Source organism: Echiichthys vipera, assembly GCF_963691815.1.
Source record: "Echiichthys vipera genome assembly, chromosome: 21".
Taxonomy (NCBI): Eukaryota; Metazoa; Chordata; class Actinopteri; order Perciformes; family Trachinidae; genus Echiichthys; species Echiichthys vipera.
The window spans coordinates 6,642,796-6,666,263 of record NC_139846.1 but is presented as its reverse complement, the minus strand read 5'-3'; the positions used below and the strand labels follow the sequence as shown (position 1 = coordinate 6,666,263).

General features: G+C 41.5%; 1 protein-coding gene across 3 annotated transcripts in view; it reads right to left on the bottom strand.

The window, feature by feature from the left end:
- Positions 1–411: 411 nt before the first annotated feature.
- The window catches only part of epc1a (enhancer of polycomb homolog 1 a), a 38,784-nt gene continuing 15,727 nt past the window's right edge, over positions 412–23,468 (bottom strand). For all 3 annotated transcript variants that reach the window (XM_083936557.1, XM_083936558.1, XM_083936556.1), the window contains 12 exons: positions 21,812–21,957; positions 21,075–21,281; positions 20,506–20,654; positions 19,018–19,171; positions 17,983–18,141; positions 17,687–17,776; positions 17,332–17,480; positions 14,954–15,375; positions 6,228–6,349; positions 5,114–5,255; positions 3,310–3,706; positions 412–1,994 (listed from right to left, as the gene is read on the bottom strand). In XM_083936557.1, the coding sequence (XP_083792683.1) occupies positions 1,922–1,994; positions 3,310–3,706; positions 5,114–5,255; positions 6,228–6,349; positions 14,954–15,375; positions 17,332–17,480; positions 17,687–17,776; positions 17,983–18,141; positions 19,018–19,171; positions 20,506–20,654; positions 21,075–21,281; positions 21,812–21,957 (2,210 nt within the window). In that variant the 3' untranslated portion in view covers positions 412–1,921. The remainder of the gene's footprint in view (positions 1,995–3,309; positions 3,707–5,113; positions 5,256–6,227; positions 6,350–14,953; positions 15,376–17,331; positions 17,481–17,686; positions 17,777–17,982; positions 18,142–19,017; positions 19,172–20,505; positions 20,655–21,074; positions 21,282–21,811; positions 21,958–23,468) is intronic.

The window sequence follows — 23,468 nt, the reverse complement described above, 5'->3', positions numbered from 1 at the left end:
ACTCCTCTTTTAAACTCTCTGTCCAGGATGTGGACATTGTTGTCACCAAAGGAGTGGGCTTTCTCCTTGAGAGAACCACTTTGGTTTTCTTTATGGAAGCAGCTGCCGTTTTCACAAAGGTCCAGCTGGGGTAACCACAAGTTGTGAGGGTGCCTCCTCTCAGGTGCTTGCGTTCTTCCCCTTGGGCCTGTGAGCTGGTGGGTACGTTATCAGCTCTGTGTTGATGTGTTCTGATAACTCCAAGCTTGTGTTCCAGGGGGTGGTGGGAGTCAAACAGCAGATAATGATCTAGATCAGAGATTATTACTGTAGTGTGCCTTTATGTTCATATCCTTGTGAAGATGCACATAAACACAGATGTGTATATAAATGACACAAGAGTCCAAAATGGTTCACATTTAATGCCCTGGGCTTTATTGTCTTATTTTAGTGAGAGTTCTGTCACATTTTTTTTTTTAGTCTTTTCAGCCTCCAGGTGGGACAAGTAAACCTCAAGGATATATCCTGCCATTGGACTGGGCATTCAGATTCTGACAAAGACGAGAAGCACTACTAAGTAATGCTGCCTTTGTGCCTAACTCTTCACAGAAGAGAGTACATAAAATTCCCCAAAGGAAGGCACCCAATACTTGTGGTTTTTGGCCTTGCAGCCGTCTGGAGATTAATTTTTTCAAAGAAAAAAAAAATAAAGGAGAAGGGGAAAGAGAGAGGGGGGGAAAAAACTGCTGTTTCCCCACAAACTCTCCATCTCCTCATTAGCATTTTTTGTTATTAAAAACTGGAATGATGAAACACGTACAGCCATTACTGCCCATTCGCCTCCCTTATCACCTATGCATGAACAAGTAACAAATGAGCAAAAGAATGAAGTCTTTCAATTAACGAAAAGCTTACAATCAAGTTTACCACAAGAACAAGAAAAACAAAATACAAAAATAACTGAATTTTTGTTTTACAAAATTGTTTGTGGGATAAAACAAATATAGAGGGGACTCCGCTTTGCATGAAAATGAAGAATGACCCCTTTAAAACAAACAAAATACAAAAGCAGCATTAATATTTATCAAAACCATGAACAAAAACGTCACAAAAAAATAGTGCTTTAATCAGAAGCAGCATAGACTTCTGGGAAGAGACTTCATCCCTGTTTTGTTACTTGTGTTTGGGACAATGTTAATGGAAGCTCCCAGGAAGAGAGGGGCACCTCTCTTCATGTGAACCAGTGTCACCCGCCAACGAGCCGCCTCATCTTCATCCTCCTCCTGGCTCTCCTGGTCTGTATGCATGTCACCATTGATTTTCACATGATCCACAGAGAGAAGAACAGGGACCCAAAATAAACGTGGGGGGAACCTGCTTTGTGTTCACAATATACAAAAATACCCAGGAGTCCGTAGCTACCTAACATTTACTACAGCACAGGAACCAACAAAGGTACAGTGTACAAATAAAAAAACAAAAAACAAACCAAAAACAAAAAAACTGTAAACACAGCACAATAAATAGATCAAAACAGCAGGCTCCGCACCATGCACATGATGTGATAAAACTCTTCTCTATACAACTCCCACATCTCTCACACTTGCCACAAGTTAATTGGCTTTTTTTCATTTAAGTTTGACTCCCAAGTGCAAAACATCACAAATGGACAGTTCTGTATTCAAGTAATATATACAAGGGGGATATTACAAATATGTTGTTACTGTACAGATCATTTTGCCATATTCATAATTTACAGATGTCATTTTTTTTTTACTTTAAACAGTAACAAAAAAACAAAACAAAAGAAAGGTTTAAAAAGTATGAGAGATGAGAATTGCAAGTCGATCCGTCAGTCTGCGTCAGAGTCTTTCTGTCCCTTTTGCATTCCGGATGCTACGATGCACAGCACCTAAAGAGTGGACTCTTCACTGCACCGCTACTACGTCACCTCCATGGCCACTGTGTTGTCTGCTATACTGTTCAGTGCTGGCTTGTCTTCGTCGTGATTATCCCTGAGGAGGAGAGGAAAGATTCATTCTGATGATGTTTTTTTCTCCTTGTGTCCTGTGTTACTTTGTCAAACGGTATCTTTAACTGTCCTGAATCTCAGTCAACAGATCTCTTTTGTGTATGAAGACTGAAGAGCTCTGACAGAATTTCAATCTTACTTTCACGCAGATGTATGTGGATTCTCAGTTATCTCTGCAGACACTGTGTTTGCAATATTCAGATGCAAAGTCCAACTAAATACTTAAAACTAAATACATAAACCAGGAGTTGCATATTGATGCAAAGGCTTTACTCATAGAAATAGAATTAGATCGAAAGGACACTGAACTGTTTTTCATTGTCCTTTGATCGGTGCATAAAAACATGCCAACTGTTTTTAGTTGCTATGGTGAGAACACACACAAGTGGGGCCGTTAAGTATGTTGCAGCTTGGGAAACATTAGGGACTTAGGGCACACTCACACTGTCCATCCGTACCGTGCCCCGTGCTTTAGGGTACTTGCACTTGTACGCTTGCACTGACACTGGTAAAATTAACTAGATTTTAGCCGTGAAACGTGCTTGGGCACGGTACGGATGGACAGTGTGAGTGCCCTTAAAGCAGCGACAGTTGAAGGGACGGCTACGGCGTTCCAGAACAGTTTGAGGTTGTAGACAGTACGGCAAACCTGTCGTTCTCCCGTACTAGACAGTTGGGCTACAACATCAAGAACCCATTGAAATGTTTCTCGAAAGGCCGTAGCCGTCCCTTCAACCGTTGCTGCTTAAAGATCCTATTCATTCACCGTAATGAGGCTGAGGGACTGATGGTGCCAGTATGAAGTAAGCAGCAGGGCAGCCAGCTGACGGCTGCTTGCTAAGTCTGAAGTATACCGAGGTTCATACCCATTGCATTCAAAGTTAGCTACACATAAAGATGGCTGCCACTCTAAACATCCTACTACGTTGAATTGAATGTGAATGTCCTTTCTACTCACTCTATGACTTTACTCTTACTTATGGGGCACCAAACATAACATAAAAGATCCTCTTATACTGCTACAACAAGAGCCACAATCTTGCAAAGTTATCTTCTGCACATTTAACAACATTTTCTGTTTTTCTTTTTTATTAATGTCTGTTGTGTGTGGAAGATGGAGGTGTTGTGAGACAATGACATAAGGAACTCTCATTTGTGTGTGAGGCTTGTTTGTGCAGCTTTGGTTCCAGTGTGAACTAATTACAGCCTGCGGCTAAACGTCTGTTCAGTTTGAATCAGTATGAAGTCATTGAAAACAAATAACTTTTATTTTTTTGTTTCTTACAGCGGCACCTCACCTCGAGCCCATGTCCATGGACGATGCTCCAGGGACTTTGGGCATCTGTATGTTGGTGGTGGCCGACAGCTTTAAGGCAGAGGGTGGCACGTTGCCGAGGGTCCGGGGAATGTGGCGTCCGGCCGACGGCACGCTCAGACAGATGTTGTTCCCGATGAGGACCTGAGTGGTGGCGGGGGTTGCGTTGGCGGCGCTGCATCCCAGGATCCCCAGTGCTGCTGCATGGGCGCTGGGGGTGGAGGTGAGGGAGGTGGGGACGGCGTTGGCAGGTGAAGGGGTGGTCGAGTTGGAGGAGGGCTGGAGGAAAGTCGGGGCTATGGGGGTGGTAGTGTGTGTCGACTGGTTGGTCTGGTGAAGGGCTGCGGTGGTGCTGGAGAGGTGCAAGCCTTTGAAAACACCTGGTGAACAGAGAAAAGCTCTCATAAATGCAAATTAAAACTAGACCCATCGAGGGGGTCCAAGCCCCCCATGCAACCCACCTGGCGACCTACAGAGGCGATGCAATTCGGACCCATCCATGGGCACGACGCAAGTCGCAGCCTGAACGCAGCACAGATAGTAGTAGTAGTGAAAATTTAAGTGTAGGCATTTTAGTTAGTAGATATTGTGTTCGTTCACATAATGTATGTCACCATTGATTTTCACATGATCCACAGAGAGAAGAAACTTCTTAAAAGTAATGCACCACTTCCTGTTTTGACTACAATGTACCAAGTTTTCCTCTATAACTTTCACATTTTTTGGATTATGAAAATTCTTTTGATAACTTTTGATCGTTAGAAAGATTATGTGTGCAAAATATTGTGCTGATTGTTTCTTCATAAAATACAGGTTTTGGACCATTTCGATTCTTTTGTTAACTTAACTTAAAAAAAAGTTTTTTTTATCACAATTTTGTGCAAAAATACATAAATACAATACATGTACATGTGTCATTTTTGGTGTGTTCTGTGGGGGCACCGGTTCATACCTCCCCTGAAAATTTTGTTTCCATAACTTGTACGGTTAATGCTCCAGTATGAGTGATATTTAAAACATGCGTAAATGGGCGTGGCCTATATCCCGAGATTCACGTAGGTTCAGAGAATGCGTGGATGTAATAATTTTGAATGTGCAAGGTATGATGTGGGAGTTACAGGCAAAACCGCGTTCAACTTGAATATAGCGCCACCTGCTCATGAACACGTGTCATTTTTGGTGTCAGCTGTACATGCAGGGGTCTGAACCAAAGTTCAAAGTTTCACCTCCATAACTTGTATGGTGCTGCTGCCCCCTCGGGCTTGGACCCCTAATAAGACTACCACAGCAATCTGAATGTTTTTATTACAGCTGCTAAAATTAATCGGTAAGTTGTCAACCCTTTAATTAATCGCCAAATATTTTGGTAAATCAATTAACCTTAAGTCATTTATTAGCCGATTAGTCAAAAAAAAATCGGCACATTAATCGACATGAAAGTAATCCTTAATTGCCGTCCAGGCTTCTACTATAAGCACACTGGGTCCACAAGTATAAATATGAAACTATGTGTTCAACTATCACAGAGGTTTATTTCTTTGTTCTTGGATTGTTTAAAGGATTTTTAGAGATCTCAAGAGACAAAAGTATCTAGTATTTCACAATAAAATAGTTGCTTTCATTACAAAAAAGTGAGGTAAAATGATCCAATTCATGTAATGTTTTCCTTTCTTATCCTATAAATCATCTGGTGACCCCTCAGGGACCCAAGATCTTCCTTTCCCCACTGAGAACCAAGACAGAAGCGAAAACCTTTTGGTTCAATTAGTAAAACATGTGACACTCACCTGCCCCTGCCAGGACCCCGTTGACTCCACTTGCCAGCACCAGCTCCTCTTTGGACTTGAAGGCCAGCAGCTGGTCCGTGGTGACGAGGGCCGAAGCAGCAAACTGGGCGCTTGCCTGGTCTAATGTCTTGGACACGAGTGCCTAGATGGAAACCAGATAGAAAATGTGAGCGGTTGCCAAAGACTTGACTGCAAAAATGTATGAAACTGTAGGAACTAGCAAGTCAGCACTTCTGCTGCCAGACTGGAACTGAGCCAGTAGTGTGGAAACTGCTCGTGGGAATGACGATGTGTCCCATTTCCTATGGATGGGTGAACTGACCTTCAACTGTAAATCATTTCCATATTGGGACAAATCAACTCATTTACCTCCATTTGGTCATAAAAGCTAATGTGAGAAATGAACAAAAAGACATAAACAGGTAAGCTGACTCCGTCAGATGGATCGATTCACATAATTCGCATTTGCTTGGAACTCTCGCCTGGAGATGTTTTGGGAAGAGGAGGAAATACCTGTTGCTGATTGGATAAATCATCTATCTGTCTATCACCACCTATGTTAGTGATAGACAGGCCAAATCAACCAATCAGATCAACAAAGCAAATAACGTACTAACAGAGCATCGAGGCAAAGTAAATAATTTTGTTACACATTTTAGTTTGTGTAACGTGAATTTACGGATAAAAGGCACAATTTCAGGTGCCAGGTCTATATTCCAACAGAAGGATCGAAGAGAAAAAAGATTTAGCGATCGGCTTGCTCCATAGCTGCACTCATCTCATCCGCGGAAGCCGCCATGTTGTTTACACTGAACAGTCGCTTCTCGTTGCGTCACACTTGGAGCCGCCTCAAAACCAACGCTGATTGGTTGGGTTACTTGGGCAACCTTCTCCAAATTTTCTCTGCTGCAGGTTACCAGACTGATCTGCGAGTAAAAAAACATAGACCTCTAGGCTAACAAACAGCTACCCGGAATGGGATTACAACACCTGTTGTTAGATAAATTCTTCCTCTCACCGCTCTTTTACGCGCACAACTGCTGGTATCGATACGATTTTTGGTATTCAAAAAGCTTGTCTAGGAGCACAGGATGTAGTGTCCATTCTTACTGACCTGTGTGTTGGTGGTTGTTGCAGGGTTGTTGGCTTGTTGCTGCTGTTGGCTCTGCTCCAGCTGCTGTTTCTGCATGAGTGCCAGCTTCTCCTGGTGCTGCTTGTACTGCTCTTCCGTGAACACTGAAAAGGAAAGAAGATGCACAGGTCAAAACCAGAATCTGGATGTGTTTAGTGCGTGGTTCTGTCGGTTCACTTGCCATTGAGCTGAGACCCTTATCCGGAGTAGGGATGGGCGTTTAAATTAATTATAATATTGGAATACTAGCATTACCTGACGAACGAGTACACAATTACTTGATTAAAAAATAAATAAATGGGAGGTCCGTTTTTACTCAGCTCACAGCAACGTCATGATTCTGTCACTTTCTGACTTAATAGCGTCATGGTAATTATATAATCATATTCTTCATTTTACAAACTAACACAATTCTTTAAAGCAAGTCATTTGGTGCCTTTAACCTCCATATATAAATCTAAGACAGGTTCCTGTTGATGTGAGTCCCCTGCAGATAGAAGCACCTCCCTTTTTCCCCTCCTCCGTTTAGTGATTATTATTACTCTCATCTTCCAGCTGAACACTTGGATGGGCTCTGTGTTTCCAGTTATTCATTGGTTCCGTTTTGTGCTTTTCAAGTTATTTCGAGAGTGTTGCTGGGAGCGAGCAGAGAGAAGAAACAGTCTCTCACAGCGCCGTCAGTGTGCAGAGATGAGAGAGGGGACCCTGTCTGCCTCTACGGCCACGAATTATGCTCCTGTTTTTTGCTACCATCAAGTTTTGTGGAGGGCCAAGGCTTCAGCGAGCGGATTACTTTTATTGAGTCCCAGTACAAGCCACCGTCACTGCAAACAATGGCAACAAGGGTGGAGCGTTTTTTGCACATATATATAAATATAGAGGCCTCACTCCATTATAGCCTACGCAGCACGAATAGTGAACCTTTAGACGAATAGTGACTTCAACAACAGGTATTCGGGTAATCGGGCCCATTCCTAATCCAGAGCAAGACAGCAGACATAACAGGGAGGGGGTTGTTAAATGAATTTTTACAGCCAATATAAGTGCTTGTATTGAAGCCACCAGTAGCCAATTATTTGTGAAGATATTCATCTTTTATTCAAACATTCAGTAACAGTAGCAATGAAATATTAATTGTTAAGCTGGCAGCCTTTTAAGACAGAGCCTCTATTCAATAATGTAAGAAACTTTATGGCGAATTAGCCTTATCAAACAGTATTCCTTATCAACATGATCCCAGGATAATTCAGTATAATTTATCATCATTCGATGGAATTATATATTGAGATATCGTGATTACGTTTTCTAAAGCAAAACTTGAGGGAATATCATTTGAAAATTGCAGTTTTGGTGATCTAATAAAAATCATCACAGATACATATCATCAAAACAATACGAACATTTTCAACCTAAGGCTGCACAGATGAAACAACGGTAAAGATAAACTGTGTTGGTGTGTGCTCAGTGACATTTTCTGTACAGGATGTTGCCATTAAAAAAATACTGCCGTTGTATCAGAATAGGTATTTAATGTTTTCTTATACCAGTATTGTCCTGGTATTTTAATGATTGATATTGTCTTGTTTATTTTGCAGTAAAGTTCTTAATACAAATGAGACAATACTCTATGAATTTTGTTTGTCAAGTATTTAGGCCAATTCACACAGTCTGTATGAAATAACCACATGGTAAAGCATATGTATGGAATTACCAGAAAACATGCTATATCCTGATATATATCATTACGGAGATATGAAATCATCTATACGGAGAGTAGAGGTGCAACGGATCAAAACGCACAGTTTGGATCGTTTCTCGGATCAGAGTCACGAATCAGATCATTTTCCGGATCAGAGTCATGGATCGGATCATTTTCCGGATCAGCAATAAAAAAAACAAGCTTCAACGTGAGTCACTCAGGAGGCCGTTTGACTGAGTAGAAAGAGGCCCTATCGGAGAGCAGCAGGATGTGTCGTGGTAGTCCAGACGCCACAACAACATGGTGAAGTAGATTAGACACTTTTATTCAGTGATGTAGAAGAACACAGCACAGAGCATGATCTGTGCACAGATTCTGGATTGAATTTCCGACTTGTGGTCCTTTGCTGCATGCTCCATACCTCTCTCTCCCATGTCTCCCTCACCCAACCCATTCAGAGTGATACTTCACCTTCAGAGTCTTGTAAATCCCTCTGGGGCCTTTTTTGTAATGGAAACAGGGCGAGGGAACAGCCATTTGAGAGGGCGCGCCCTGAAACTTTCCGGGAGGCCACTCTACAGGGCGAATGGAAACAAGCCTAATTAAACCTATCCAATCTCCATGACAACACTTAGGAGGGGGAATATTTTTGTAACAGGCTAGTTTTTATTTTATTGAAGAATAAAGTTTATAAATAATTAGGGGCGAAGCCTCTTGAGTGACAGTTAGCCCCTGGCCATCACTTCTCCTCGGAGGCTAGTTGTCAGGATTAGCTGCTACCTCCGTCATCTCGACCTGGACTGCGGCCATTCGTATGGTGGTGTTTCTATAAGTGACAAGACGGTTTAGGAACACACTGTGTTAACGTTACTGTGTTATGCTAATTAAGTAGCCGCACTTGTACAATGACTTGCAGTACAGACTGCTATCTATGACACATACACTAGATGCTAATCTGGAGCAGCAGGAGGATTCGGGCCGTGAAGGTCGGTGTTTTACATGGTACAGTGTTGAATATCAGTTTAAATCAGAGATCATAAATTCTGCCTGCACTTCACTCTCGGAGCCGATGCAGTCTCCGCTAGAGACACGGGACTCCCACTCCCGTTTATCTAGTAACGTGTTCTGTTAGCCTAGCTCCCGTAAATGGGGCTTGTCTGGAACACCAGACTTCTCATCTCCCAGTCTGCTGCGATGACGTCCACCCGTCTGTCATGAGTGCAAAAGAGGATGCTTGAACACACTGATAGCGTTTGTGATGGCTTTAGCCCGGTCGGATTGTGCAGCAAAGGGCTGCTTAAATGGCGCACTGATAAGCGGTAGTTGAGCAGCCTTCTCTTTCACTCCGGTCAGTGAAACACAGGGGGGATGTCGCTTCAAATGCGTGGCCATACTTGATGCGTTTCCACTGTCATATGGCTTTCTTGTGACAGTGCCTACACACCGTCATGGTTTATCCACTATCCTCTTTCTGGCATCATTATACTTGACAGGGAAGCCCAAATGTTCCCATACAGGGTATTTAAATGACGCGGGGCGCTCAAGCTCCTTGATTTCTTCGCTTGCATGACCACGCTGCTCTTAACAAGTGTGTGGACTGAACTTGCACACAACTTTTGAAAAATTAGAAATCAATTTGCCGAATCTGTGTGCCGAACCGAAGATATTGATCTGAACGGATCACGGATCAATGATGATCTGTTGCACCACTAACATAGAGAGAGAAGATTTTGGCCATATCACCCAGCCTTACCCTAGCATGCTATAAATTGAAATAGTAGTAACTGATTTTCTGTGTGTTTATAGAAGCGATGACTCAGTGGCCGCTGAGACAGATACAACGTTCCACACACCACAAGGGTTTAGTTGATGTGGATGTGCTGCTGCAGGGTTCAGAGAAAAGAAAATGAAACAAGCTAGAAAGTCCAGTTTGAAAGCTTATCAAACACAAAGTCATACAACACAATGGTTTTTACTCCTGAGGTCTGATTATACAGCTCTCACTCAAATATACACAACGCTAAAAGTTACACACTACAAGGTATTCTATGTGTGGTGGTGTCGGTAACAGTGAGTAAATAGGGCCTCAGCCTGGTTTCCCTAACTCAAACTTATTTTTCTCTCTTCCTCCCAGGCCTCCATCAGCAGGTGTTGGTAGAAGTTTTGTCTGCAACCATCACACACTGCACTTATACATATGCTGTATTCATAACCAACCTACCTGGCTAGCAGGTTTGTAATTTTACCTTAAGTCTTATTGACCTTAGGTCTATTATTGACCAGAATAAATTTTCCTTTTTCTGAGACATATGTCTAAATCAAAGCAGTGTCTAATGTTTTAGATATTGCTTCAGCAGGCAGCCTAGACATGTCCATCTTTGTGGAAGGACAAAGTTTTGCCAAAACGTGGTAAAATACAGGTTGCATTACCTGGTTGCCTTATTAGAAATTATTCTTAGGGGGGAGGTATTATGACAAATTAAGGCTACATCCACACTTTTTCAGTTTGAAAACTTTAAAGTTGTGTTTTATTCTGGACGGGCAGAAACGGAGACCTTTGGAAATGATGACGGTGGTCTTCTTTGTATAGATTTATTTTTCACCATTAATGTTCTTCCTCCAAATTATTTTCAACTTATACACGCACTTTCTTGTATCGCTTTTCGGGAATGGGTTCCATTCTGGTTCGCACACCAGATTTTGAATCGTTCAGAGCATTTCGACCAAGGATAAATCGGTTTGTAACCTGAAAAGTTGGTTGCGAAATGCAACCGGAAAATATTAACATAATAATAAATATAAAAAATAATTCCAGTGCAAGTTGTTTCCATCGTGATGACATCAGTGGTGTGCATCGTGCAACCCCTCCGTTGGTGGCGCGGCCTTGATTACAATGGTTCTGTGAAAAACTGTGCAAGAACCCGTTCCCTGCAAGTCAAAAAGCACTAGAGAGCGTTAGAGCAGTCTCTCAGCACCACTATATTTAAATTTTCATCGAGAAAATGAACAAAGGACCACATAATGTGCACATCTGCACAGCATGATATTTTAAAATCAGATAAAGGAGGGGTATTAAACATCAACAAACAAAAAAACTCTAAGACATCTAAAAAACGCATTGTTTTGGCTTTTTTCGCAGCAGGCCTTTTGACCTGTCATAATAGGAAAAGAACAGCTGTTACTAACATTAACCAAGGTGTCTATTCTATTCAAGTTCTATTAAACCCAGCTATAATCAGGACCTCTATATATCCAGTAGTAGGGCTGCAGCTATTGAATCTTTTTGTAATCGAGTAGTTAACCGATTATTCCATAAATCGAGTAATCGGATTAAAAAATAAATATATATATATATATATATATATATATATATATATATATATATATATATATATAAATAATTTTGCATAAAAATTATAATTTGTGCGTTTGTGTTTTCATGTGAGAAAACCATTTCCGGATGTAGTGGTGTGTATCCGCAAAAATGGTCGGTGTGGAACAATGATCCCTGCACTGAACAGGCCGCATAACACGTGAGACAGGAATTAAAGTTATCACTGAGGCAGAGATTTTGCCTCGATGCATTTTTGAAATCTAGTAACTTGAGTTACTCGAGTAATTAATTCAGCCCTATCCAGTAGTGATCTATTTCAGTCAAGTCTGACACAGAATAAGTTGAAACCCACTGCTGTTAACATGAACAAGGACCAAACAAAGGGACGATTCAACACAGAAGTCTTCACTGACAGCTTCAACAGAGAGGAAACTAAGGAAAACACTGAATTCTTAAATCAGAATGTAATGAGATTAGGCCTGAGATGATTGGCTTTCTCTAAAGACATCAAAACAGAAAGTCCACTCATCATTTCATGCTGTGAATAGGTCCAAAATTTGTATCATGGTATAATTTGGAGCATAGACGGTAACGGTATTATATCACAGTATATTTATCTTAAAATATAAGTCTGAGTGTCTTGTTTTTTACCCGATTATTTTCTTTTCATGCTACTTTATACTTCTACTCCACTATAGTTTAGTGGAAATATTCAGTACTAAATAACTTCAGTTACTAGTTACTTTACCATTAATTACTTTTTCACATAGACTTCAACTCAAAGGACCAGTAAATATTCCCTCGTGGACCGGATCAGCGCGCATTGTGTGGTTAGGTCAGAGCTGCTCGACCGATTACAAGGTAGATTCAAAATCCATACCGGTGTACTTAAACAAATTGAATGTTTTGAACCTCATTTCGATTTAATTACTGAAATAACCCTGAAGATGGTAACTATTTATTATTCCAAAGATGAAAAAAACATTTTCTTCGGACCAGGCCACTATTTTCTAACTAGTTTATTCTGCTGTATTAACTGCCATAACATATAAGTCATATTCACATTACTATAGATATTATTATAGTTACTGGAAGTGTGTCTGTCTTTGTCTCTCTCTGTCCATCTGTACGTCTACTCTACCTCCCCAACCGGTGCAGACAGATGTCCATCCTCCACAGAGCTGGGTCTGTCTGGCGTTCCTGCCTGTAATAGGGAAGGTTTTCAACGCCACCGTACTCAACGGGGGAATTGTCGGGTCTATGTAAATCATAAATAAGTCATAGAGTGTGGTCTATACCTACTCTGTAAAGTGTCCCGAGATATCTTTTGTTATGATTTGGCACTGTAAATAAAAATGAATTGAATTTTGAAGATTTGTTTGTCAATTTGCAGTATTTCCAGAAAATCACATTGCTCATAAATGTACACAGCAGTTACCACAAATACATAATCCATATTTGCTCCATTTTCCATATTCCACAATTATTAGCATATATAAATGTCATTCTGCAAGATTCTGACATCGACCAAATTTCTTTTTTATACATTCAGACTTCCCAGATTGGTGTTCAAAAATCCATAATTGCTGACTACACTGACCAGATGAAACTGAAACAAAATCAGATTATGTTTTGCAAAAGTAGCAGAAGTATCCAGAGACAGGAGGCAGGTGAAACCAGCTGTCAGATCCAATTCATATCCTTTGTTATTTGCTTGACATTCTATTATTTTCCAGAGCCAGCCCAGTTTTGTTCAAATATTCAGCTAAGTTACCCTTTCTACAGCCACCAGCCCAGACTCACTCCAGCACGTCTCATGAATCTATTTATACAAGACCATTTCTAATTGACTCTCCCAAGCCATGGGAGCAGGAATTAATGTATTATAATATGGAGGAAGGGTTTGAAAGGAAGAAGTTCAAGTGATTCACCAGCAGCACCGGAGCCCAGACTTGAGCAGAGCAATCTACCTTTAATGGTGCCTCATCAAAACATTTTACACAAGAGCAGCAACAAGCATGAGCTAAACAACACTGAGCTGGCTTTTGTTTCTGACCATTGAATATTCGCATGCATAAAATCAATAAAAACAGCACCACCACCTCACATAATTTTATGCATGGAGAATTCTTTCAATTAAACCCTCACCATGCATACTGCGAAGTCCATTCTCTAGTCTCTACTGACTTAAAGAGCTAAAGTCCTACAGAGAGGATCCTCTAAAGCCATATTTCCATCAAACACTTTCTCTATAGTACATTTCGAATGCGCAACTCTTGCGGATGTATACCTAAACACTAGGGACTGCCGTGTGATAACTTCTGACAATGGAAACACAGAAACAACTGTTCTAAACGTGCATTCACACCAAAAGCGATGGAGGCGACAAAAGCGTCAAGCTGCCATTCAAAATCAGTGTAAATGATGCGATGACACGCAATGCCGCTTCGGGCTTGGCATTCCAAACGATAAGAGCGTTGCGATGAAGCGACCATCGCTTCCATCGCTTCCATCGCCTCATCGTGTGTGTCGCTTGAAGTTGAAAAATCTTAACTTTTCAAGTGACACTGCATGAAACTGTGCCGCGACAGCCAATCAGCGTTGAGCTTGCAGTGAGCGTCATCGAAGCCGCCTTGGCTGCTACCTGCAATTGAAGCAATGTGATTTTCAAAAATGGGACAAATTTGAGCAAGCAACGGGATACTCGCGTTCCGGGCGATTTAATCACCTCCATTGCTTTTGGTGTGAATGCACAGCAATGTGTAACGAACTGAACCGACTGCTTGGTAGAAATGAGACTTAATGGTCAAAGCAGACAGCCCTCCTGACACTTTGAGGCTGAGATTTGTTTCTGCCAGAAAAGTTGTTGTAAAGACGTTGCTAGCTTCGGAGCTAACCCCCTTCACTTTCATCAGCAGGTGGCAAGCAAGACATACATTTATTCACCCACGAATGCACTAACTGCACTGCTACGTTCACAGCTGTAACTGACAACTTCTCTGGCTTGCACACTTGCTAATGCTATTCCTTAAAGGAGATCTCTACTTTAGAACACAATTTAGTTTTAAAAGCATCTTTTAAAAAGAAACACTGAATGTAAACTTAACATGTATGAAAACTCGATGTAACACCGTGACAAATAGAAACGCATGTATGGTATAGCCACACCACAAACCAAACCTCTATTTTAATCAGAAAAACCTCACTGTTATTGATCAGAGCCCTGGTCAATATGAGCAGCAATAACAATGAGTTAGAGACTACAAGAATAAGACAGCATCAAAAAAACAAGATCAGTGTGTCGCTGTAAAATCCCAAGTCAACCTCAGGCGGTCTAAAACCAGCAATTAAATCAATTTCATACAACAAATAAATGTGACAGAATGTTGGACCACACGTCAAAAGACAGCACCTAGTGCACAAAGGTTGAAATTTCTGCCAGAATCACAAACCTTCAAGAATGACTACTGATCAAACTGTATTAAACCCCCTCCTTGTGACACCTTTGCTCACAAGAGAACAAAATCCACTGCTCCACTCTGTGTTCTGACCAATATAATAAAATTAAATGAAATGTTTAGCTGTCCAATTTTACAACGTACAAAGAAACAGACATGCAAATGCAAATACAAAAGAAAACATTGAGCAGCATGACAAAGGAAGTAACTGACTCACCATTGACAGGGGTGGGGGCTGGAACAGTTCGGTTCTGGGAACTGGCTCCTCCGGGCAGGGTCCGTGATAGTCCTGACACAGTCCGGCTAAAATCCCTAAATCCTCTGCGATACAAGTCTCCTCCACCCAAGGGGTGATGTGATAGCGTCCGTGGTCTGAAGTGCCTCCAGCGGCAAGATTTAATGTTCAAAAGAATCTGGCTGAGGTCCATAAGAGTTGGCGATGACGACGATGGGGGAGATAAGGAGGAGGGTAGGTGAGAAGAGCTGGTTGGGTCCGAGGTATTGGTTTCTGAGGTACTGGCGTTGGAATTGCGGAGCGAAGAACTTGGAAGTGTTGAGGCGAGTGGTTCGGGCTCCGGGTCAGAGTCCAGACTCTGAAAGATATAGTCTAGTTCTGTGTGCGCTCTGTCCAATGAGATCCTGAAACCAAAACAAAACTCATTAGAATAAATCCCCATCAGTGAGCAGTTAAAAACCATTTAAGCTCAAAGGAAATGAAAACATGCTGCAGTCATTATCCTTACAACATCAACATCCTTTGGTTATGACTTAAGTATTGCACAAGAGTGGCTATTCCTTGCATACCATTCATATAATTACAACATCTAGAGGGCCAGTATAAAATCTAGCAAAGTATTACTTGAAAAAAAAAGAAGGTCAAAAACATGCAGTTCTGCCATGAGTACAGCACAGAACACTTATGTAATATAACAGGACAGCTTACACACAGCCGCGTTGCTGTAATGCTTCCAGAAAAAAATCCAGAAAAAGAGACAACATTGCTCTTCGAGGGAATTCTTTTTTGAGGCTGGTACCAGAACAAACCCATGCTGTTAACTCAATCAAAACCATATAGTGTATTTTTAGATGTTGTGCAAATGTACATGACGCTGGCTGAAACATCAGGGAATAACCAAAGTCAAGAAATTGTACTTGATTCAGTCTCTACTATATGTAGAAATTCCTTATCAGGGTTCCGACTCTTTTCTAGATATCATTTTATGATGGTATGACAGACAGAAATCCTACCATACACTTCTATGTTCCACTCTGTCGAAGTCTGATTTATATGTCCGTTTACGGCCAGTGCCATAAAATCTATGAAGTCATCTCACACGTTCTTAGGAATTATGACAAATTGATCCTAGAATTATATTGTAAAAACATTCACAATTCAAGGATAATGTTACATACATTTTGGCCTATTCAATATACTCCTCAACATGACTGTTTCATCCTTTCAAACGGAAATCTTATCTGTTTTGAGAAGCCTAGTAGGTTAGTTTATTCTCAGTTAAAGGGAAATAGTTGAATGTTGAAAATGTCCAGGACAATGCAAGATTTTCCAGGACCTTTTTACTTTTTCTCTCATTTTCCAAAGAGATCCATGACTGGAGAATTGGTCAACTGTTTTTTTCAGTTTTTCCTGGAAGCGTAGGAACCCTGCATGTTGATATATTTAACTCTGGACCCGCAAAAGGAACAACAAATGGGCCAACTAACATTGCAGTCCTCATAGGCACATTGCTGGTATGACTAAACAAAACATACTTAGCTCAATGCTGTCTAACATGATTGCCACCCTGAGTACACATCGTTGTGAAGAACACGTTTTACTTTAGAGATAGACTGGTCCTTAGGTCTCCCTTTGGGTAGACGATAAGGGCAAAAGCACACAGAAACAGAACATTGGTAATCTCACGTGCGTCTGTGAAACAGATATCGCCTCAACTAGTTGGTTTGACAACACCTGGCACTGTGGAAGCCGCTAGCTAACTCCTACAGTCAGTGTGCTCAATCATCTGTGTAATTACTGAGGAGATACCGGCAAAGCTGCAGGACATTTTGCAGTTTAAACTCAGTGGAAGCTAAGTTTTCTGATTTGTCTAGAGGCCACGGTGGCAGGTGTATCCCAAAATAAGGACTGTCATGTTCATCATTTTTACCAGCCAGCTTGATATTCGTAATAGAATGTGCCCGCGAAATGATCGCTGGCAACCTGCCAAAGAGCTGGTGTGGTAAACAACCTCAGCAGCTTCAGCCAACACTTGGCAGAGTTCCCCTTGCTCAGTATTGGTACTGGCAGCATTCCTACAAACACTTCATTTCAAATTCTGACATTTTCTCAGACTTCATTTTCTTAACTGAATTTGGAGGTTTTCATGAATTTGATAAATGCACAATACCTGGGCAACCTGGGCTGGTCATATCACACTCATTCTTTAATGCACAAATGTCAGAGGATGAATTAGTGGATTAAAAGCTTCACAAAATATGAATCATGCATACATCCGAAACTGACTAACGATCCGCTTCCTTTTTGCTTGTCTTATCTAAGCAAGTGTTAGGAAACCTACACAGCCAGACTGAACTCACCTGCCCCCTCTGCCCACACGGCGCCGCCCCAAACCTATGCAGCGTCGTGGCAGGTTCAGCGAGGTCAGACAGTAGCGGAAGCGTGGGTCGCCGAGCCCACCCTCTGACGGGCTTACCCAGGGCCAACTGCCACTCTGGTCTGGAGGAGACTGGAGGAAGATGGAGAGGAGATACAGAAAGAGAAAATAGGGGAAAGAAGACATCACATGTTAAAATTGAGAGCAAAGAAATATATTGCAGGTTGGGGAATACTGCATTGTTGTGTCCAGCACAGAGTGGAAGACTAACAGCCAGACTGGCCGGCCTGCTGTTGCCACTATAAATAGAAGTACAGGAGTCACAGAGGGGCACTCACAGCGTAGTACTGACAGCCGGCTTTCCTCCTGAACGCATAGCAGCCATCTGGGTCATTCTCTTCTTCTGCCTCTGAGGAACCTGAATGGACCTGTACAATAAAAACAAACTACGTAAATGAAGAGCTTAGGACTTGAAATGACATCCTTTTCGTACACCTGACACAATCAACATAGTAGCTAAGCAGTTGAACAGTTAATGTTGGCTGGTGGAGAGCTTTCACCTGTATAAACTGTACTCAAACCACATCACAAAAAAATGGCATCTATTCACACTCATGAAATTAAATCGTATTACCTGTGAGAAGGGTTCTTCGTCTGAGCTGGGGAAATCGTACTGGTTGAGGTCCTTGGGATTGAACACCGAGGGCCCTGAATGTTGCGGCGCTGACAGGGGAGGGATCTTGGGTTTCTTTTCGTATTTCCTTTTGGTGCGTACTGCCTCCGTCTTCTCCGGCTGTGAGGAGGGGAGAGAAACCGTGATTAATGTTTATACTACAGTCTGCGTAATCAGACAGGCATTTTAAGAAGCAAAGCAATACTGTCAGTGGCAGCCAAGTGTTGGTGGTCTGTGCACGGCCGAAGGACGTGAGCAGAAACAACAGTGAGTAAAAAAAAGGGGGCATTGATATGCAGATGGCGGCATGTGCCAGATGCCGCTGCCTGGCCAGATGGCTGCCCCTCCCTTCCTCAATCCACCCCGTGCCACAGTTCACCCCAACTTCCCCAGTGGGACGATCCCTCCCTGTCTAAACAGACTCCAACTCCACTATGATTAGTCAGATCCCATTCAGTCCTTAGACGTAGGGGACAAAGCAAACAGAGATGCAGGGACTCTGCATTGAAGAACTGCTGTGACAACTCAACAGAAGAGGTGAGGGTTAGAGGGATGAGGGAGGAAGGGGCAGAGTTAAACCAAAAATGAATGTCTGTAAACAAAAGGGGAAAGTCAACCAGCTGGTAGAGGAAAAGGCAGCGGAAAAGGGGGGGGGGGGGGGGGCTCTCTACAGGGAAGGGGGGGTCGTCGGGCACTGGAGCTAATGAAGTTATAATGAGAGGAGGTGACGCAGAGTTCACAATACTGCTGTGTAATGAAGTGCAACAACGTTGAAGCGTATGGCAACTTTGCCTTACATTAACTGTTCTGACTTTGAAGGAGTCAGGACGTAAAGTATGTACCCTACTACCTAAAAGACATCGCTCTCTAGTTGTGTAAGTGTGTGTGTGTTCATGTGGGGGGTGTGGGGGGCAGAAAGGACAGCAATCATTTTACATTCTGCTCCTGACATTATTAGAAGGAAGCCAGTGTGTTGTGAATGTAGAATGGACTTACTTTCTTGTAGTCCTTCATATCCAAGTGGTCCTGGTGTCTGAACTGGTTACTGCTGGACGGGGGAATGATGGGGATGGTGTAGACGGGCTTCACCAGAGCTCGCTGTGCAAGTGCCTCTGCCATCACCTCACTGCCATAGTCTGGCATCGTATTCCTGAAGGAAAGAGAGAAAAGGTAGGAGTTGGTGAGCAGAAAAGGGACCATATTTACAAATCCACCGCAGAATGGATTTAGGGATTCTTTTATGGTTATATTAAACCACTATATTTATTTTTTGAATTCACAAAAGCAGTACTATTAGAATGGCTAAGACAAAAAAATAAATAAACAACTTAAAAAAGGGGCACAAAAAACATGTCGGTCTTACAGTGACAATAATTACTGCAAAGTATGAAATATGGAGAAGCCTATGCATACTGTATTGTAATTCATCCTAAAATATTCAGCAACATGATTCACAATTAATGCACAATTGTAAACACCATACAGCCGTCTACACTTCCACCATATCATGAAGTGGCCAGGAGAAGCTATCTATTGAGAATAGAGTGGTCCAATCTCGGAGTGAACACTGGCGGTGACGCAAAGGCAGGAACCAGGCCGGGATAACAAGAGGAAATTGAAATGTCACTGCAAATCAGAAGCACTTCAAGGAGAAGGGTCCAATTTAAGCTCACACTGACAGCTACTTTCAGAGCAAATTCATTCCATTCACATGTCATGTTTAGATGGATCACAAAGGTTCCACTGGGGAAACAAAGAACAATGCAACATGACTCAAAGCTTGGGAAAGTAGAAAAAAAACAAAAAAACAATTAAAACACAGAATAATACAAATATGTAGTCTAGTGTACTTCCCAAAAGACTGAAAAAGATTCTAGCAGTCACAAAGAAGTCAATAAGCTAATTTGCTCCTGACACTACTGAATAAAACAGGGTGAACTCTAAATTGATAATGCATGCAAAACTGTGTACATAACTGTGCCCCCAATTAACACAAGCAGTGAAGCCTGACTTTATAGAAAATATGTTGTTGAGTCTTTCACACTATCAATCTTGCAGACAAGTGTCCTAATGGCCTCTACTTGGGATTTCAACTTGGCGAGTAAACAAAAGCCTAATCAAACATGAAGGTTAACCACACAAGCCATCCAAAACACCACATGTAGTTAAAGGTCTGACACTGTCACCTTCTCAGCTTTCAGGAGCAAAACAACTGAGTGTTTTAAAACCTTGAAAACAATTCCTAAAACCCTGCTGGAGAGAACGAGAGCACAGCTGCATGACACGATATTATCCCCCAAAAAACATATCTCTTCAAGAACATCTATCATCTAATCAGTCGAGCGAAGCATGCCTTTATCGTACTCTGAAAAAGTCTCCTAATAGCAGCTACTTGCCTAACAAGGTAGTTGACGCAGTGCAGACAATCTTAACAACGGCTGCCAAACTCTTTCTGGGCCAATTTCACTCGCTGGTCTTTCTTACCTCTTCTCCACAATCTCCAGTGTGAGGTGCAGCAGTTCCCTCTTGCTCTTTTCTCTCCTCTTGATCATCTCCAGGATAGTGACAGCTCGGCTCAGGTCCCTGCGCAGCTTCAGCATCTTCTCATACGATGCCTCGTCGTTCTTTCGATTCTGAAAACGGAATAGAGATAACTCAGACAAAGCCATAAAGTGTTCCTTATTATACTGAAACAGACATCGAGTTACTGAGGCTTTCAGTTATTTTTAAACATGGATTTTAGGGTAACAATATAATGTTATAACAATGCAACCTACTCATCAAAGTTGAATTTAGGGTTTTGTATATCTACACCAGAAGATGACCTAAAGAACAGTATTATAGCTGTATGAGATCTAAGTTCAAAACACAAACCACCACAAGCCAATGGGTGAAATCACAGTAGCTACAACCATCTCTTATACACATCATCTATGTGTTATCTATGGTTAAAACAACACACTTTCCCTTTAAGATAAAATTACATTTTTTATACTACAAGGCCACCACAAAGCCATACTTTACATGAAACAGGTACAATTTCTTTCACTTACCTTCCTGGTCTGCATCTTCTCTGTCCGTCGGCGGAAGGCCACATAGGGGTCGCTGGTGCTAGAGCCATCCCTCTTCTCCTGCTTAACGTTGGGGATGAGGGAGCCACCCTTGCAGGTTTTCCTCTTGCGGCTCCAATAGTCAAACACCTCCTTGATCAACTCGTCATCCTCCTTCAGCAACAGTTTGGCCTCCTGGAGACTGACGAGCTGCGGAGCAACAAAGGAGGGACCAAGTCAGTGCACAGGTTAGAGCCACAGAACTGTGACAATACATTTGTAGGACTCATGTGTTGCATGTATAATAAAGACATATTAAACAAGGTGTTTTAAAACCGCCTGCAGTCATTTCAAACAACCATTAATACTACAAAACATTGTTTTCTGTCTTTCAGCAATGTGGTGGAATCTTGTTGCCTTGAGGCACACATCATAAACTCATATCTCTAAGTTTGAAAGTTGAATTTAAGTAGCCTACTTATTATTCAGAGATGACAAGGACTTGAAGTAGTGCATGCAGAAGCTTTCAGTAACAACAGTATGAAAGAAACCAAGGACTAAGGCAATGAGCCACTCTCAAATTAGTAAATTACAGAGTAAGAACCAGTATTTCATTCCCTACAGAGTAAAGCACAATCTGATTCAGCAGGCATATTTATTCTAGGTCAAAGCAAAGCCAAACATGTGTTTGTGCAAATACCGTGCAATCCCGCATTTCCCTCCACAGACTTGACAAATACCTGCTGTCCACTGCCTTTCTCCAGTCGGTCTATCATTTCCTCAAACTGCAGGGCTGTGATTTCCATTTTCTTCTTCAGCTTATTCACAAACGTCTCATCCTCCGAATCTAGGTCATAGTCTGGCTGCTCTGTATCCAAACTGAAAGCTGTGAGATGGAGAAGAGTTGGTTACTGAAGACATACACAGACACATTCATTCAAAGGCATTGCCAGGAACAGACACAGCATCTGTTCTGTAAATACCACTTGAGCAGACTGCACTGTGCATCAACTTAAAGACTTATTACGACATATTGAAGCATATTAAACATATTTCATTATTCAGTGGAAGAAAAAAGCTACACTTCTGACCTTGCACATAATTTCACATTTTAAGCAGATATCATGTTGGATTAGATATGTTAGATGGACTAGGTAAGCAGGTCAATAAAAATGAGTGTTTCAACAGCAAATGTGACCCACCAAAATGTCATTCTATAATGCAGACACATTTGTATTTAGCAGCAGTACATTTCAGGTAAAGTCAATAAAAACAAGCCATGGGGTAGGAAATGCAGATGCCTTTGTCTTCAGATGTATGCCAAACTTGGTTTTAAAAGAATTAACTATTAATAGTATTTTATCATGACAAAGCACTGTGCTTATGTTCTGTTAAGAGCCTTCACAAACTAAATAAGGTAGTGTTTTAGGACAAACACCAGTATCCAGGCTGGGAACATACCCAGCTACTTGCTCATGAATATTGCCTGGGGCATTTTCCCCTACCGGTCAGTTTGGCCAGAATGAGATTCTCCAGACATGAACATATTAGTCTGGTAAAATGCGGAAGTGGCTGTCTGTTGTAATTCATCAGCTACTGTGTCCACTGGATTAAAGAAACAAACCTGTTTAAACACGCTCACTGCGCTGTCACTATCAGAGCCCCACTCTAATCAACACATTAACCTGTCAACAACTGAAGCATTCAAAAAAAGGTATGCAGCATTCCGTCTCACCACCCTATATTTAAACTGTTAGATGACAGAAAAATCATGGGGAAAATATCTGCTACAGCGGTCCCATGGGTTTCTCCAGATGGGGAAACTTCAATAATTGTTGTAGGAAATAGAAAACCAGAAAACACAGACACGTGTGTTTAACTTGAGACAGTAGCACTTGTGATAGACGGAAGATGCAGCACTTCTTTTTAGTTGCAAAACATTTTAACCTGTGCAAATACGCCAAAATTCAATTTTGAATGGAGGATACTTCCCAGTGTTTTCCCTAGGTAAAAATCACCGGACAGAAGGATCACAATTATACAAGCAATAATCCCAGCCACAATGCAAACTCAGTTTAAATCAGTGTATTACACAATCAGCTACACTCAGCATCAGAGTGTCTTTTAAATAATTCTCCAAAAGGTCCAAATAATGTTTTCCAACAGACACAGTCAAAGGATATTTCAAGAATAACTTTTTGGTTTCAAGCACAACAAAATATAGAAAGAATTCTAGTATATTTAATTCTGTTTTAGTTGTTTTTTGTAGGAGTGCATCATCTTCTCAAGCAAAATAATCAAGGCTCTCTGATAAGTTTCAGCTTCATTTTTACCCGTGGAGCCTCTTCCCAAACAATTTAACAAACGATCTTTAACCAAGTGAATCTACAGAATTTA